Here is a 14,339-nt window from a genome sequence, read left to right as displayed (position 1 = left end):
CCAGGATATATTCTTTAGGCAACATTGTATCTTCTGCGATACATATACTGGAACAAGATTTGGCCATATTACAACACGGGCAATCTCAGTTACGTTCTATTATGTTATTGAGCTGGACGCTACAATCTTTGCGGGCAGGCTATGTGCCTTGGTGTTTTATCAAAATTAGGTCTCTGTTTTCTGAATATAATCTAACAGATAAACAGGTAGAAATGACACAAAGGGGAGCTAAATATACAATGCTGCATATTGAAAAACTGGATAGATTACCATTTACAGTGGCAGAATCGCCATCTACTGAATGCCTATCCAAGGCCACATAACTCTATGGGTCAGTACTTTTCAGTTTCAATATTGCCTTGAGCCAAGGCAGGCAGGCAAATATGAAAAAATAGGTTTGGAATACATCAAGCAATCCTGGCAATTGCCATATAGATTTTGATGCTGGATTGGGGATCGGGAAGTGTTTCTAAGTGGTACAAACTGCGAAAATGCTTTTAGCGGTTCTCTCATGTGCCAGGACATTTCATTGCAGAGAGCATGTAATGGTTCAGTAGCAAATTTGTCTTGCACAAGAAAGGGACTCCAGCTGCCGTGATTACACCGGTATTCGAGTTGCTCTCGAATGGGAGTTACTTGATGCTGAACGATCAAGGTTGCTCTGGTACGCTTCCGGACATTGCCTATCTGGACACCATGAACTCCAGGATTACTTGCTGTATGCAAGATTGTTTCCCACAACGAGTACAGCCAGGGAGGCACCGTTATGGCCTTCGTTGAATGTTCATATGTACAATTTGATACTTTGAGCAGACTGAAAGCCATGCTCTTTACAGCAAACCGTACCCTTAACCTCCGAGAGACCTTTGATCTTCAAGTCGCAAGGACCTCAACCGAGATACAGACACTTATACATACAAACTGCCCCTTTCATTTCTTAGAAATGGTGGGTCATATCTTTAACATGTATGATACAAGTCGTATTGTACACCTATTTAAGACCATAGGGTCAGGATTTCTAAGCACCTTTCAGGCAATCCTCGGAGTTATCCCAAATTTTATACACTCCGTATTTGGAAGCATTTGTGAAGGTCTAGCTCTGATTCTGCTCTCAATAGCTGGAATCCTAATTGTCATCTATCTTCTATGCAATGGATGGCCCAATCACCAACGAGATGGCAAAAGCTCTCCTGGAGCGGAAATACAGTGAATGCATGGTACAACATCTAGGCACACCTCCCCTACGGGAACTTCGTGCCTCCTGGTTCCTATTGTTTAGACCAGTTTAGATGGACTGCATCTTACCTGTTCTTCGATGACTGTTTTGTGGGTGAAAAATGCGTGTTGGGTCTCTGTCTGACACTTGCAACGGACACGCCTGCGGACTTAAACACCAGACTGGAACCCTTGAGGTCACATGCTCGGCAATGTCCCCAGCGTATTCCTATCCTGATGGCCGCATTCCTCGAGAACCCGCAGGTGCCTTTTGCTACAAATGGGTTGTGCATCAGCTCTTCCACTAGCACTACCATCGCTAGCACCCAGGTATCGACTACAGCCCCAGCTGCCTCTAGACCAGCTATTGGCAGTGCTGAATACCATTTGTGCTCCATTGACGTACTTTTGAAGGTGTTACAAGGGCTGTCCCCTGCGGCAGCATGCAACGGAGATGTTGCATCTCCCAGGCAGGACACTTAATCTATAAGTGGCTCATCATGTCCTGGGAACGAAATCGAAGTTTTCTTTTCATTTCAAACTCGACTAAAATTGGAACATTTCCTAAAATTGTCACTTTCGTTAGAAAAGCATGGCCTTCTAAACGCTTGTAAGGGTTCGAATTTTATGAACAAACTCATTAAGGACTTTGACTTAAGGAACAATTCGCAAAAAAAAACACATTTCAGAAATCTTTTTTCCCTTTTTTGCTTTTTTAAAAGATTTTAATGTTTTAAAAATGTTTTTATGTGGCTCACTGATAATTTTATGAGCTGCTACCTAGTAAAAATGAGTAGTTTGCTAGCACTTTATTATTTGTTGACTATTCAGAAGAGGAGTGGGTGTTATGTTTCATATAGGTACCCTAATATAGGCCTGGGTAACGTCATACCCTTTCACCTACATCACCTCCCCTACACTACACAGTAACCATCCTTTTAGGATTGAACATTTACCTAGTTCTAGTCCTGTTTGCAGAAGGAGGGTATCCCTGAACAATGGCGTTCTATGACTTCATCTTTAGACTGACACAGTATGAATGAATATTGGAAACCAGACTGGGGCTACATCCACCTGCATATTAGCTACGTACAAGGTTCATCCCAGACGTCATCCTCAAACCCAACAATGGCTAATACAAGAAACAAGGGACAAAGGAACCCTGGATACTTTGCTGTATATATACAGCACCTCTTGCTAGTATTAGTTAGAGGGAACCGAGACTTCCAGGCCGACTCACTGACCAGAGACGCTGAGGCTCCTGCATGCAGACGCTCCAGCTGCCAGTGGTCTAAACATCCCTTGCGGGGTGTCCGATTCGAGACCAGGACGGGGTCCCACACTCTCTCGCTTTAGGTAATGGGGTTAGAATAAGCCTAGAGGGTTTCTTGACTTCACACCTACTCATATGCTAGGTACACTTTGGTACATCTCGATAGGCATCGTAGGAGTATGTGCGCTTTCTTTTATCATGTATTTTATATCCATGTATATTTTCATGACTATTGTAAAATGGTGTAACTGTACTATCCTTTTATATTCACTGTACTGCTGATCATATATCTCTGCTACTGTCTAACAGTTGTCGCAGCACATATATTATACACTAGAAGATCGACTGTGCAATAAATACTTATTGTAAACATGCCCGACTGTTTCTTCTGTGTTACTCTCTGAGGCGAAGTAAGTGAGTCCGAGTGACTGAGCGAAAAGTAGTACATTGTTTCCACGATCCTGGGGGTTCAAGGTTGTCATGTTCTAAGGGTGCCAGAAACTATTCTAGTGGCACTGTGAGCTAGCTAGTGCAAACACGTTAACATTCTTGGTGGGGGTGCTCAGAGTTAGTCTGCCACCAATCCTACAGTTTATGTTATCCAAACTCGCAGGTCCTGTATGGGTAATATAGGAACTACACTACAATAGTTTACTTTATTTTTTGTTTTGGCAATTGCTCATTTGCAGAATGTTTAACATTTGTAAAGAACATATCGTCAGGGACATGTTTTTGTAGCACAGATTTTGCAAGTACATGTACGTGTACCATCTGTGGGTACAGGCTGTAGAAATTTTGTAGGTTTTGGCAACACATCAATATTTTCCCAATCAAATTCATACAGATCTTTCTCTACATATGAATGATCCAAAAGATGTACACATCTTCTGATCAAGTAGAACGGTCTTTTAATATGTCCACGCACAGACTATGATGCCAGTGGAAGATCACTTAGCTGGTCTGATCTCTGGTGCTCACTGTACCAAAGATTGTCAAATGTGTGACAGTCACAACTCGTTTTCAACACACACACAAGGTATTGTTCTACATCTTTAAAGTCATAAATTGAAAATGAAAATCTTTGGACAACAGTTTTTTATGGAGGTATATCAAGGGACCAGGACTACATTAGGGAACACAGATTTCAAAAGATGCATTTATATTTCTTGTCAAAGTTATGCAGCAGGAGAGAGGGGAACCCCACAGGATTATCTGTCTTGTCCCCCCTGAGATTTGCAAGAGATGCTTAAATATAGGCCAGTGAAACGCGCATTGGCCCCTTAAAGTGGAGAGGTAGGTGTACACTGCCGTCTTAATGCATAGGCACGCTGGGCAGTTGTCCCAGGGCCTCACCAGCATATGGGCCCCATGCTAATCTATGCACAGACCAGATATTTTAATATTGTTTTATTTTTCAGCTGCTGGTTCTGAGCCAGAGTGCACAGGGAGAGGCGGGTCCAGGCCATGGGAGGTGGTTGTGTAGGAAGGGCCCAGTGCACTGCTTTGCCCGGGGGGGCTATAATGCTGTTAAGACGGCCCTGTAGGTGTGACGACATCTTGCGGTGTAGCTTGAACAAGTGCAAGTCTCTTGTGACAGAGTAACAGAGCTTCACACTGCCAGTTTGAAGGTGTGCTTGGTTAATACTTTATAACATAGCAATGAGGATGAAGAGGGGCTGCGTTTCAAAACACATCAAGATATTGTGGCTCCGCGAGTCTTCGAGGGGGTTTGAATGAGCTCTGTTTTGCAGTCCTGTGGCCCTCTTAATGTGTTTTTTTCCCTGCAGTTGTTAAAGAATGCAAACACGGCCCAAGGGCTGCTTTGCATGGACACCAGGTACATAACACAAGGTCACAGTCTTTCTTGATACAGTGAGATTATATATTTGCTAAGAATCACAAGAAATTGAGTCGACGCCAGGACTCGAACCTGGATCCCCAGTTCCAAAATAGACAGCCTTGGCTTCTCCTTTCTGAATAGTTTTAAACAGTTGATTGAGCTATGCCCCACTGTTCATCGTTAGCTGCAGACTCCATGCACAGGGTGAATGCCGAGCTGCAAGTGTGCAGTCAATGTGCAGGGATCTGCAGGAACTGGAGACATCACTGCTGAGATGTTTAAGAATAAAGACACACACTTGTTTATGCGTTTAGCATTTTTGGTAAATGGGATATTTAAAATGGTGTTGCTTCATACGAATGCACTTCACAATAATGTTTTCTAAAACCTGCTTGACCCCCAGATCCCACAAATAAACTGGTGCATATATCTCCCTACCAATGTCTCATTAACTGCTGTCTGTTAAGAAGTCCTTGAGCTCTTTCTTTCACTCTCTTCAGGTTAACAATAGGCACTGCTGATAGATTGTAGGTGAGAGGTAGGCTGCTGCTAGTAAGGTAAGCAGTACCAGTAAATTGGGTATTTAACTTGCCGCTTCCAGACATTGTATTGTGGAATGAAGTTTTTAAATTTGCCTGTTCAAAACTCAGTCTGTACTAATATACTACAAATCAAATCTATATTTCTTCCCTTTGCTTTTTGTTTTACTGTTGTCTCATCACAAATATTTCAGCCCTTTCCTTCTCTCACATCAGAGTTCCACTTCCTTCTTGGGACACAAATATCATATAAATAAAATGTGTCTGCATTACCTGTGCCTGTCTGTGGTTGGATTAATGTACTGGGGCGTTGTAATAAAAGAGCCACTCTTGTGGTAGAGCACCCTATGATGACCTTCAACTACCACCATTTTACCTGACTTTAATGTGTTATTTTACCCTAGCCTTAATGTAGGATGGTCCTGCATATGCCTGCTTCACTTCTGTTCTGTATTCTTGCTGTCTTTCAGTGGGAGCTGTCATGGAGGGGAACAGTCTTGCCAAGAGCAGAGCATGTGGGATGTGCATTTGAAGGCGTGAGAGGGAGAGAGAGGTGTGGAATCTACTTTTTGGTCTCCAAGTGCAGTGTTGTGGGCGGTGGTGCAACGATGTGCTCGGTGTTGTATATTGAGGGATGAAGTATGTGATGCTATAAGCAGTTGTGCAGAAATGTGTATTGTATTCTTGGAATACAAACTTCATATAAATAAAATGTGTCTGAACCACCAGTGTTTGTCTGTGGTTGGAATAATGTATTGGGGCGTGGCATGTGTTGGGGCACAGCGTTCACTATCACACAACATATCACTCCACTAGTCTGTAATATTTGGCAGTCTGATATTACTATGCCAAGCTCTTCTTTATTACAAGCAAGCACTGTTAGCCACAAGTTTATGGGACACAGCCTTGTCTTTCACACTAATTCACCTCACCCATTTGACTGTCATTCTCCTTCACTAAGGTTGTCTTTCACTTACTGGCTCCTTCGGCTTATTTCACTCTCAAAATTAAATCTCATCCCTGTGAATGGTGTTATCTTGTCACTTCCTTGCTCTCCCTGCCCCCTCCTTCAACAGCCAGAGCAGACAAGGGCTGTGCTTGTCTGAGTCCTAGTGGGCACCATCAGTGCCAAGCCACCCATTAGAATATTTAAGTGACACAACCTCTCGCTGCAAGGACTATGGGTCAGCCTCACGTGCTTGCTGTAGAGTGCTCTACGGTATGAAACATGGAGGTATAGAGAGATGTTTGTCCACAAATTAAAATATGAAGCACATCACCCCACTCCTACCTTCTATTACTAATCACACCTGGGGATTTATGTTAAAGTAGATTTGTGCAGACTTTTAATAGGATTATTCGACGGTATTTGCCATATCATGTAAACACATTTGCCTCAGTTGCATTTGAATTTGTTGACCTAAAAGCTGTCCTTGTATTTTCCTTTGCCAACTGTAAATCCTTTAGTGGTTGATGTCTGCACCCGATTCATCTTTTTAATGTATTTATAATCCTTGCAGTCCCGTTCCAAAAATGATTATGTTTTACATCAAACTGAAACACCTCTCAACGCTTTCACCTAAGGAGACCTCTGCTGATGGTCAGAGCAGCAGGGAACAATCCAACTGAAGGGGAACCGAGGCAAAGAGGTCTTCAGATTGGACAGAGTGCGGGGGTGTGACCCTGCGTGCATTTCTCAGTGCTTCCTCCTGACCTTGGGGGTCTGGGTCTGGTATTGCAGGCCTGTCCACGCCATCAGGTATGAGGGGTGTTGCTTATATGACTTATTTGGCCTTAATGACTTTGTGAACCTAACTCCAACCTTCAAGTGCTAAACTAACACGTTTCTTGCAAATAAATGCCCAAAATTTCTGTCGACATACTTGTGTCGGTAATTAAAACTATGTGCACTTTTAACAACTTATGGACCAAAGACTAGTCTATACTACTATTATAAAGAGAGAACTTGCACCTTTTGGCCAGGTAAACTCGGGAACCACAGCGCCAATCTACACACCCGATACATCTATGAAAATGTCAGGGTGTGTAGATGGACATAGGCTATATAAATTTAAAAAAAAAAGTAAATTAAAAAAATGAAGTTTGAAAACAAAGTAGTCCCTTGAAAGTAGCGCCGCCCGGGACATAGCGCTGGCCGCGACGCGACGTGCGTGATGACGACGACGACGTGCGTGATGACGACGAAGGAGGAGCGGCGGTGCAGTGACGAGCGGCTGTGCAGTGAGGAGCGGTGGCACAGGTAAGGAAAGGGAAAGTTTTTGAGCGCGGCTGTGCAGTGAGGAGCGGCGGCACTGGTAAGGAAAGGGAATGTTTTCGAGCTTTTCCTGCAGGGGGAGGCGTCCCAGGGGGGGTGAAATGTCGGAGCGGGAGTGAGTCAGGGCGGGAGGGGGGCGGGAGTCGGGGCGGGAGGGGGGCCTGGTCCGTGTCCGTGCATGGGCATGCACGGACAATGTCGGGGCGGGCGGGGGCCTGGGCGGGCGGTTGGCCCTGAAGCCTCATTGCCCCCAGGCAACGCTGGGGCGGGCTGCTAGTGTATTCATAAAGGCGGAAACCTTTAGAAGGAAATTATGGGACAGACCTACTTGCAAGCACGAGGTATGCACATACACTATGCAGTGCTCGAGGTGACAGTCCAGTGCCCTGCCACCATTTATTGTCCAATGATATAGCGCCTCCTGCTCAGTGTAGGTCACCTTGATCCAAATGCTGAGGGGTAAATGTATATTCAAAATGAAGAAATTGTGACTTGACGGCCTGATTACAAATGGCCCTTTATGTTACGACCCCTACACTAACACCTGTTTACGCAGGGATCATAGTTATAAGCAGTAACTAAGGGCCATATTATCAAGAAAGGGCAATACATTATCGCCGTTTTTATCGGCAGGAAACTGCCGCTAAGGCGGCGATAATGGGCTTGATAATATACCCTTGTAAATTCCCATAGAAGCCCAGGTTCTGAAGTTAACCTCGGCTTCTATGGGAATTTACAAGGGCATATTATCAAGCCCATTATCACTGCTTATTGGGCAGTTTCCTGCCGATAAAAACGGAAATAATGTATCGCCCTTTCTTGATAATATGGCCCTAAGATGTTTATTGCATCAGATAATTACAAGGTGCAATAAAGTTTGCACCTTCTGATGAATTTCAATGGGTCAAATCTGTCGATATTTAGCAAGGGAAAAGAATTGATATTTACCAGGACATGATACTGTGGGGCGATAAGCACCAACATCTGCATGTTATATGCCAAAAAGAGGTAGTCTGATTTTATCGGATGGCACAGTTATTTGATCCAGAGGCATAACTTCATAGAGGGTTGTGGTGTGTCGCATCCCATCTAAATAAAAGCTAAAAGTCAATTTCTGGGAGGCTCTGTCAGGCACCAAAATCCACTGCCAATCAGTATTTCATAAATGATGCAAAAACAATTTCTTCAGCGGGGCGGGCCAGATGTGCTGACAATGGAGTATTATTGTGAGGTCGAAAATCGTCCCATGTGCTCAGGCTCACTTCTAGGGCCGGACTGGGAACCAAAACCGGCCCAGGCAAAGTGCTCGGCCGGCCCCCACTCCCCCCTCTCGAAGGGGGGGTGGAGGCGGGGGGTGCGGCTGAGCTCGTTGCCAGGGCTGGTTTTCGGCCTATTTTGTTACAGGGCCGATTTTGCAGGAGCCCCAAACCGGCCCCCACCCATGCGGAGCACCGGGGGGATTGCCCGGTGCCCACAACGGCCAGTCAGGGCCTGTCCCCCTCCCTCCCCCCCCACCCCCAGTCTCAACATTCCACGGGGGTGTCGCCCCGAAGTGTAATGGCACTGAAATTAATAGAGATTAAAGAAGAATGTAAATTGAGGACAGCTTTCAGGTCAGGTCACAATGCTGGGGTATGGGAGGCATTGCACCTGTTTGGAATGCAAACATATTTACAAGCCCCTTGCGCCACTGTTGCGTAATTTTTTCCATGTTAAAAATGACGAATAAGTGGCGCAAGAGGCTTGTAAATAAGCCCCTAAGAGTACTGGGCTAATGGTGATGGGTCAGCTGCAAGAAAGTCTTATATGACCGCCCCTGGAAATCAGAAAACCTAGGATCCATCCTGCCTTCCTCGCTTGATCAAATTGTGTCATCCTACGCAACTGTTTTATTTCATTTTCCCTCCTTTTTAGCCATTGTAAGAGGACCTTGAAATACAAGACATCAGTATGTGTGCTGTACAAAAACCTTTCCTGTGCTTGATTTAATAAATAACTATAATGTTGTTCATGTGTAATAGGAGCCGAAGCCACCCAAAAAGTGCACATAAAAACTGACTTCCCTCTTGAGTTCACTATTGGCATTGTTGTCAGGGTGAGGAGGAAGAATAAATGTTTCTACATTCATGTTTGAAAAGTAACACTACTAAAATAATACTTCTCAAAGCGCGGATATAATCTGATGTACTAATGTGAAACGGTTATGCGTGTAAATAAAATACACTTTTTGAATTTTGAAGAGACTTTACCAGTGCTGCTGTTGCCCAGGGGGCCCTCACATGAAGGTCAGGAGGGCCGCATGCGCCCCCCGGGCCATACTTTGGGTATCACTGCCTTACAATATCCACCATCCCCAGCACTTCCATTACTCGTGGTGCTATCTTCTTTTGCTGGCTGGGTACATTTCAGTGCTTGGTGCGAAATCTCACCCTCACACCCCTGATTTCTACTAAGCTACTCCCCTGATTGCAACAAAGGGGACTTGTGATCAGGCACTTGTAATTTGCCTGCTGCAGTAGTTCTACGAACGTCCTGTCTCTACTCTTCAGCAGCTCTTGGTGTCATATTAGTCCTGTAACACAGGGTTATGCAATCCACTTGAATGATATGTTAGGACACATCTGTAGTGAAACCTTTATATTAATGACCCAATGTTTTGTTTGAAAAATTTCTCTTAAACCCAATTTGATATAATATAAACGGGGAACATCACTTACAACGCATTTTTTACAACGCACTACCATTACATCGCAACCATTACATCGCAAACCATTACAACGCATTGCGCTGGGGGGCGCTCTAGGATAGGGAATATATTTAATTTACTATCCAACACCTTCCCTGCTATCCACAGGGACTGGAGTTGGAATAGTAAATTAAATAATTCACTATCCAGCGCCTAAAAGCATTATGCGTTGTAATGGACTGCGTGGTAAAAAACGTGTTGTAAAGGCATGCGATGTAAAAGCATGCGTTGTAGTGACACCAATCCAATATAAACTATTGGAAAGTATGTTCGTCCAGTCTTGCCTCTCTATTTCTGTTTCCCTTTCACCTATTTTCCCTCCATTTTCGTCATGTGCCCATATTCACCTCTCGTTAAAAGACAGTAAACCATATTTTATAGTTTTATGAGTTCCTGAACTTCATAACTTTTCTCATATTTTGATGGTTACTACTGTTTGCTATGATATATTTTTGAGATAGCATTGGAATACTGTTGGAATGGGGGGTCTCTGGGTGGTAGAGGTAGATACTTCTGACCACACAGGGACCCACCTCTTTGATGAACGTTACAGAGCGCTTTGAGTCTGACCCTCAGATGGGAGGGTTAGGCATTAATAGTTGTGCACAGTAAGGTCTCACCACACTACAAAGGGACACCACACCAGTTGGTTATACGAATAAAGGGTTCTTTATATAACAATTGTCATCAGGTTTGCAAGGTCAAGGAGTACACTATACAATCAGGTGGGGGGGGTAGGGGCATCCCCAGGCACGTAGTGACTAAGGTACAGTTCGATCGGGATATAATCGTAGATGCGTTCCCAGTACTCGCAGTCCAAAAAGAGAGGTAGTCACGAGTCCACGGGCACGAGGTACCCAACGTCCAGGCCGGTTCTGGGGAACTGTGAGAGTAGCGGTGACATTGTGGCGGAGGTACAAAGCATACCTGGTGGCCGGCTCTCAATCCTCCAGCCACGTGGGGGCTGCTGGGCTGCAGATGGGGGGCGTACCAGGCGTACGTCTCTCAATCCTCCAGCCACATGATACGATGGTGCCTCCTGTGCAGGGCGTACCAGGGCTAGGCTCAGACTCCTCGAGCCGCGTTGATGCTTGGGAGCTGCGGGTATGGGACGTAACGGGTGTACGGCTCGCACTTCTCGAGCCGCGTTGATTCTGCGATGCTGCGGGTACGGGACATACCACTGTCCGGCTTGAGCCACGACCAGGTCAGCAGGGCTCGAGCAGTTGGAAAAAGAGCGTCCTTCGGGGTGAGTGGAGCCGCGAATAAGTCAGCAGGGCTCGAGCAGTTGAGAATAGAGTGTCCTTCAGGGTGAGTGGAGCCGCGACAGCAATAGCAGGGCTCTCTCCGGGTGCCAAGGGTGAAACATACTTAGCCTCTCCGTTGGACGAGCCGCGACCAGGTCAGCAGAGCTCTCTCGGACCAGTAAAATGACAACACCCTGTAGCAGAAAGGGCCCCAGTAATAGTCCTTTTCTCTTTGAAGTCCTGAGCCGTCGCAGGCGTTTCCCTGGTGCCCCGGTGCTGATTGAGGGCTTCCTACCAGCTGACACCTTGATCCTTTGAAGTCTTGCCGCAGGGTTTCCAGACGACCGGCGGGGAGCGGGGCCATCCCTGGGGGAGGCAGGAGGTGTGATCGAAACTACTCCACTCCCTCACTTGAAAGATGCTCGCTACCCTCAGCCTGGCATGGTGCGTTTGGCATCCAGGTTTCCCTTGGTTTGGGGCCCTGCTGTGGGGGGTTACGGAGTCAGGGGTCTTAGGGAAGGGGTGATTTTTAAACTAGGCCTGCTCTATAGCTAGGCTTCATGAATCCGGGGGATCGGGGTTGCTACGCTGGGGTTTCTATTATTTCCCCGGGGTCAGGGAGGATCTGTGAGGACAGAGGCCAGGTTTACATTAGAGGGGCCTCGCGCGGGGCTACTGTTGGGGCAAAGGGGCGTCTAGGTTGAAGAGTGGGTCATGCACGTGGGGGTTCTAGGGGAGTGAATGTAATGGAGACCCATACCAAAGATGCCAGGTCTAACAAATACTTAATGTAAAGTTAAAATAATAAAAACTTTATGTCTGCTGGACGAAAATTCTATGACTTGCCATTGGCCGTAGGAGTGGCCTTTGGCCTCAGTAACCACAGTAATGACATCACACCTATGCATAAAATTCTAGCTTTCGTGAGCCGTGTTCACAGTATTTAAGTCCCACAAGCACCTTTAGACTTCCATTTTAGAACACCAGAGCTGAATTGACTTGAGGCCATGTGTGTTACATTAATTGAAACAGAGCAGGAGGAGTTGTGTCCATATTTTGAAGTATTTGGGATGGGGACGTGGCTTTAGTCTGGTCAGTAGTTTGATTCTGAATAGTAAATGTTGTGCTATTGATGTATTGATGAAATGAGAGTTGGGGGTCGATTAGCACTATACATGATGTAGGTCCTCATTTAGAAGAGAATGGTAACACCAATTTCCTTTTCTTTTTTCATTGAAACAGCACCAGCTTTGAAAGCAAGAGCGACATCGCCAAAAATCCAAACTGATCGTAAATTCTAAATTTGGGTGGTCAGCAGGGCTGCCACCTGAAATGTTGGCTGCTAAATGAAGACCTTAGTGTGGAGACTGATAAGTGGAGTGTGTATACATTTGAGGAATTTGTGGAAGTATCATCCTTTCCACATTGATTTTTAGAGATCCTGGCATAAGCAGTGTGAGCCACACCATTTACACATTTCTGCTGGTGAGTGATTTTTTTCCTCCAACATCTCTGCCTGTGGAACAGCAATACCAATGCCAGACCAATGAGGCATGTGAACCAGACCTCCGTGTCGGAATTTATCATTTTAGGCTTTACTGGTTCCCCTGAGATCTGCTTCCTACTGTTCATCATCTTGTCACTTGTCTACCTCATCACTATAACAGGAAATGCCACTGTGATGTTAGTCCTGCATGTTGACCCCAGCCTACACACCCCAATGTATTTCTTCCTACGCAACCTGTCATTTCTGGAGATCTGCTATTCATCAGTCACAGTGCCCAAGATGCTGACTAACATTTTGAAAGAGGACAAGAGGATTTCATTCATTGGCTGTGCCATTCAAATGCACTTCTTTCTCTCATTGGGCACAACTGAATGTTTTCTCTTGGCTGTAATGGCGTATGACAGGTACACAGCCATATGTCGCCCCTTGCAGTACCACCTTATTATGAACAAGAGACTGTGCCAGGGTCTGGCTGCCGGATGTTGGGCCAGTGGTACACTGTTCTCTTTAGGCAATACATCATTTATCTTTACCTTGCCATTTTGTGGACCCAACGTCATCAACCACTTCTTCTGCGACATTCCACCTGTCCTGGAGTTGGCTTGTGCAGATACATCTGCTAATGAAGTTACAAACTTTGTTATCGGTACGGTCATTCTGCTCACCCCTTTTCTACTCACCCTCGCTTCCTATGCCTGTGTGGCCTTCACTGTGCTGAAGATGCGTTCTGTTGAGGGTCAACGTCGTGCCTTCTCCACCTGCGCTGCCCACCTGACGTCTGTCAGCCTTTTCTATGGTACTACCTCATTCATTTACCTGCGACCTAAGGCCAGCTATTCTCTGGAGGTGGACAAACTGCTGGCTCTGTTTTATAGTGCATTTACACCAATGCTAAACCCACTGATCTACACTTTGAGGAACAAGGAGGTGATGGGATCCCTGCGGAGGTTCAGCAGCAAGCTGTCACTTGCGAACAAGCGGCAGAAATGATTACGTTACTGGAGACACCATTGAAGACAGACATTGACACAATTAACTGTTTTGATGATTTGTATATTGCATGTATTGATTAATAATCACCTGGAACAAATGTGTGCAGATGTTATAATAAATGAAACAAAGGGACCTTGCTGTGGATGTTATTACAAAGGCAATGATTGATAGAGCGATGGGTGAGTGAGATATGTGAGGGGAATCCAGAAGTTGCATCTAACATTGTACTTAAAGAGTCCAAAGAGTTTTCTTGATAACTCTTATCAATTTGATGTTAGCTGTGAAGATTATTGTAGACGGGGATAATCTCCTTGTTGAATAAATTGAACCCACTGGGAATACGTTTATGTTCATCAGAAGGGTGGAGATTTTATTTTGAGCGAGAGGGTTTTCTAGTGTTCAGATAACAAGGAAAAATGACTTGATTCTTCAGGAGGAGAGAATTTGGAGAAGAAAACTCTATCACAAGGCTAGAGTGCCCACCCATCTGATTTTGACATGGATGGCCTTTTATTTAGGGACAATATCTGTTGTTGACTGAGTGTATTACAGTCAGAGCTTATCCATAACTAGCAGCCCGCCCCAGCGTTGCCTGGGGAAGAAAGGGGCTGGGGGCAGTACACCTGCTCCCGCCCCGACCCCCTCCCGCACCGACTCCCTCCCGCCTCGACTCACTCGCGCCCCCCTCCCGCCCGACTCACTCC

At 45.5% G+C, this 14,339-nt stretch overlaps 1 protein-coding gene across 1 annotated transcript; it reads left to right on the top strand.

The window, feature by feature from the left end:
- Positions 1–12,681: 12,681 nt before the first annotated feature.
- Positions 12,682–13,632, top strand: LOC147684519 (olfactory receptor 5V1-like). Its single transcript, XM_086939680.1, has one exon. The coding sequence runs from the start codon at positions 12,682–12,684 to the stop codon at positions 13,630–13,632; it is 951 nt and encodes a 316-aa protein (XP_086795806.1).
- The last annotated feature ends 707 nt before the right edge of the window (positions 13,633–14,339 follow it).

This window comes from Lissotriton vulgaris, chromosome 10, assembly GCF_964263255.1.
Source record: "Lissotriton vulgaris chromosome 10, aLisVul1.2, whole genome shotgun sequence".
Lineage (NCBI taxonomy): Eukaryota > Metazoa > Chordata > Amphibia > Caudata > Salamandridae > Lissotriton > Lissotriton vulgaris.
Note: the sequence above shows the minus strand (reverse complement) of the source record. Positions and strands in the feature narration are given on the sequence as shown.

What these genes read in the sequence shown, in the direction of transcription:
- LOC147684519 (XM_086939680.1), top strand. Translation starts at nt 12,682, where the DNA reads ATGAGGCATGTGAACCAGACCTCCGTGTCGGAATTTATCATTTTAGGC.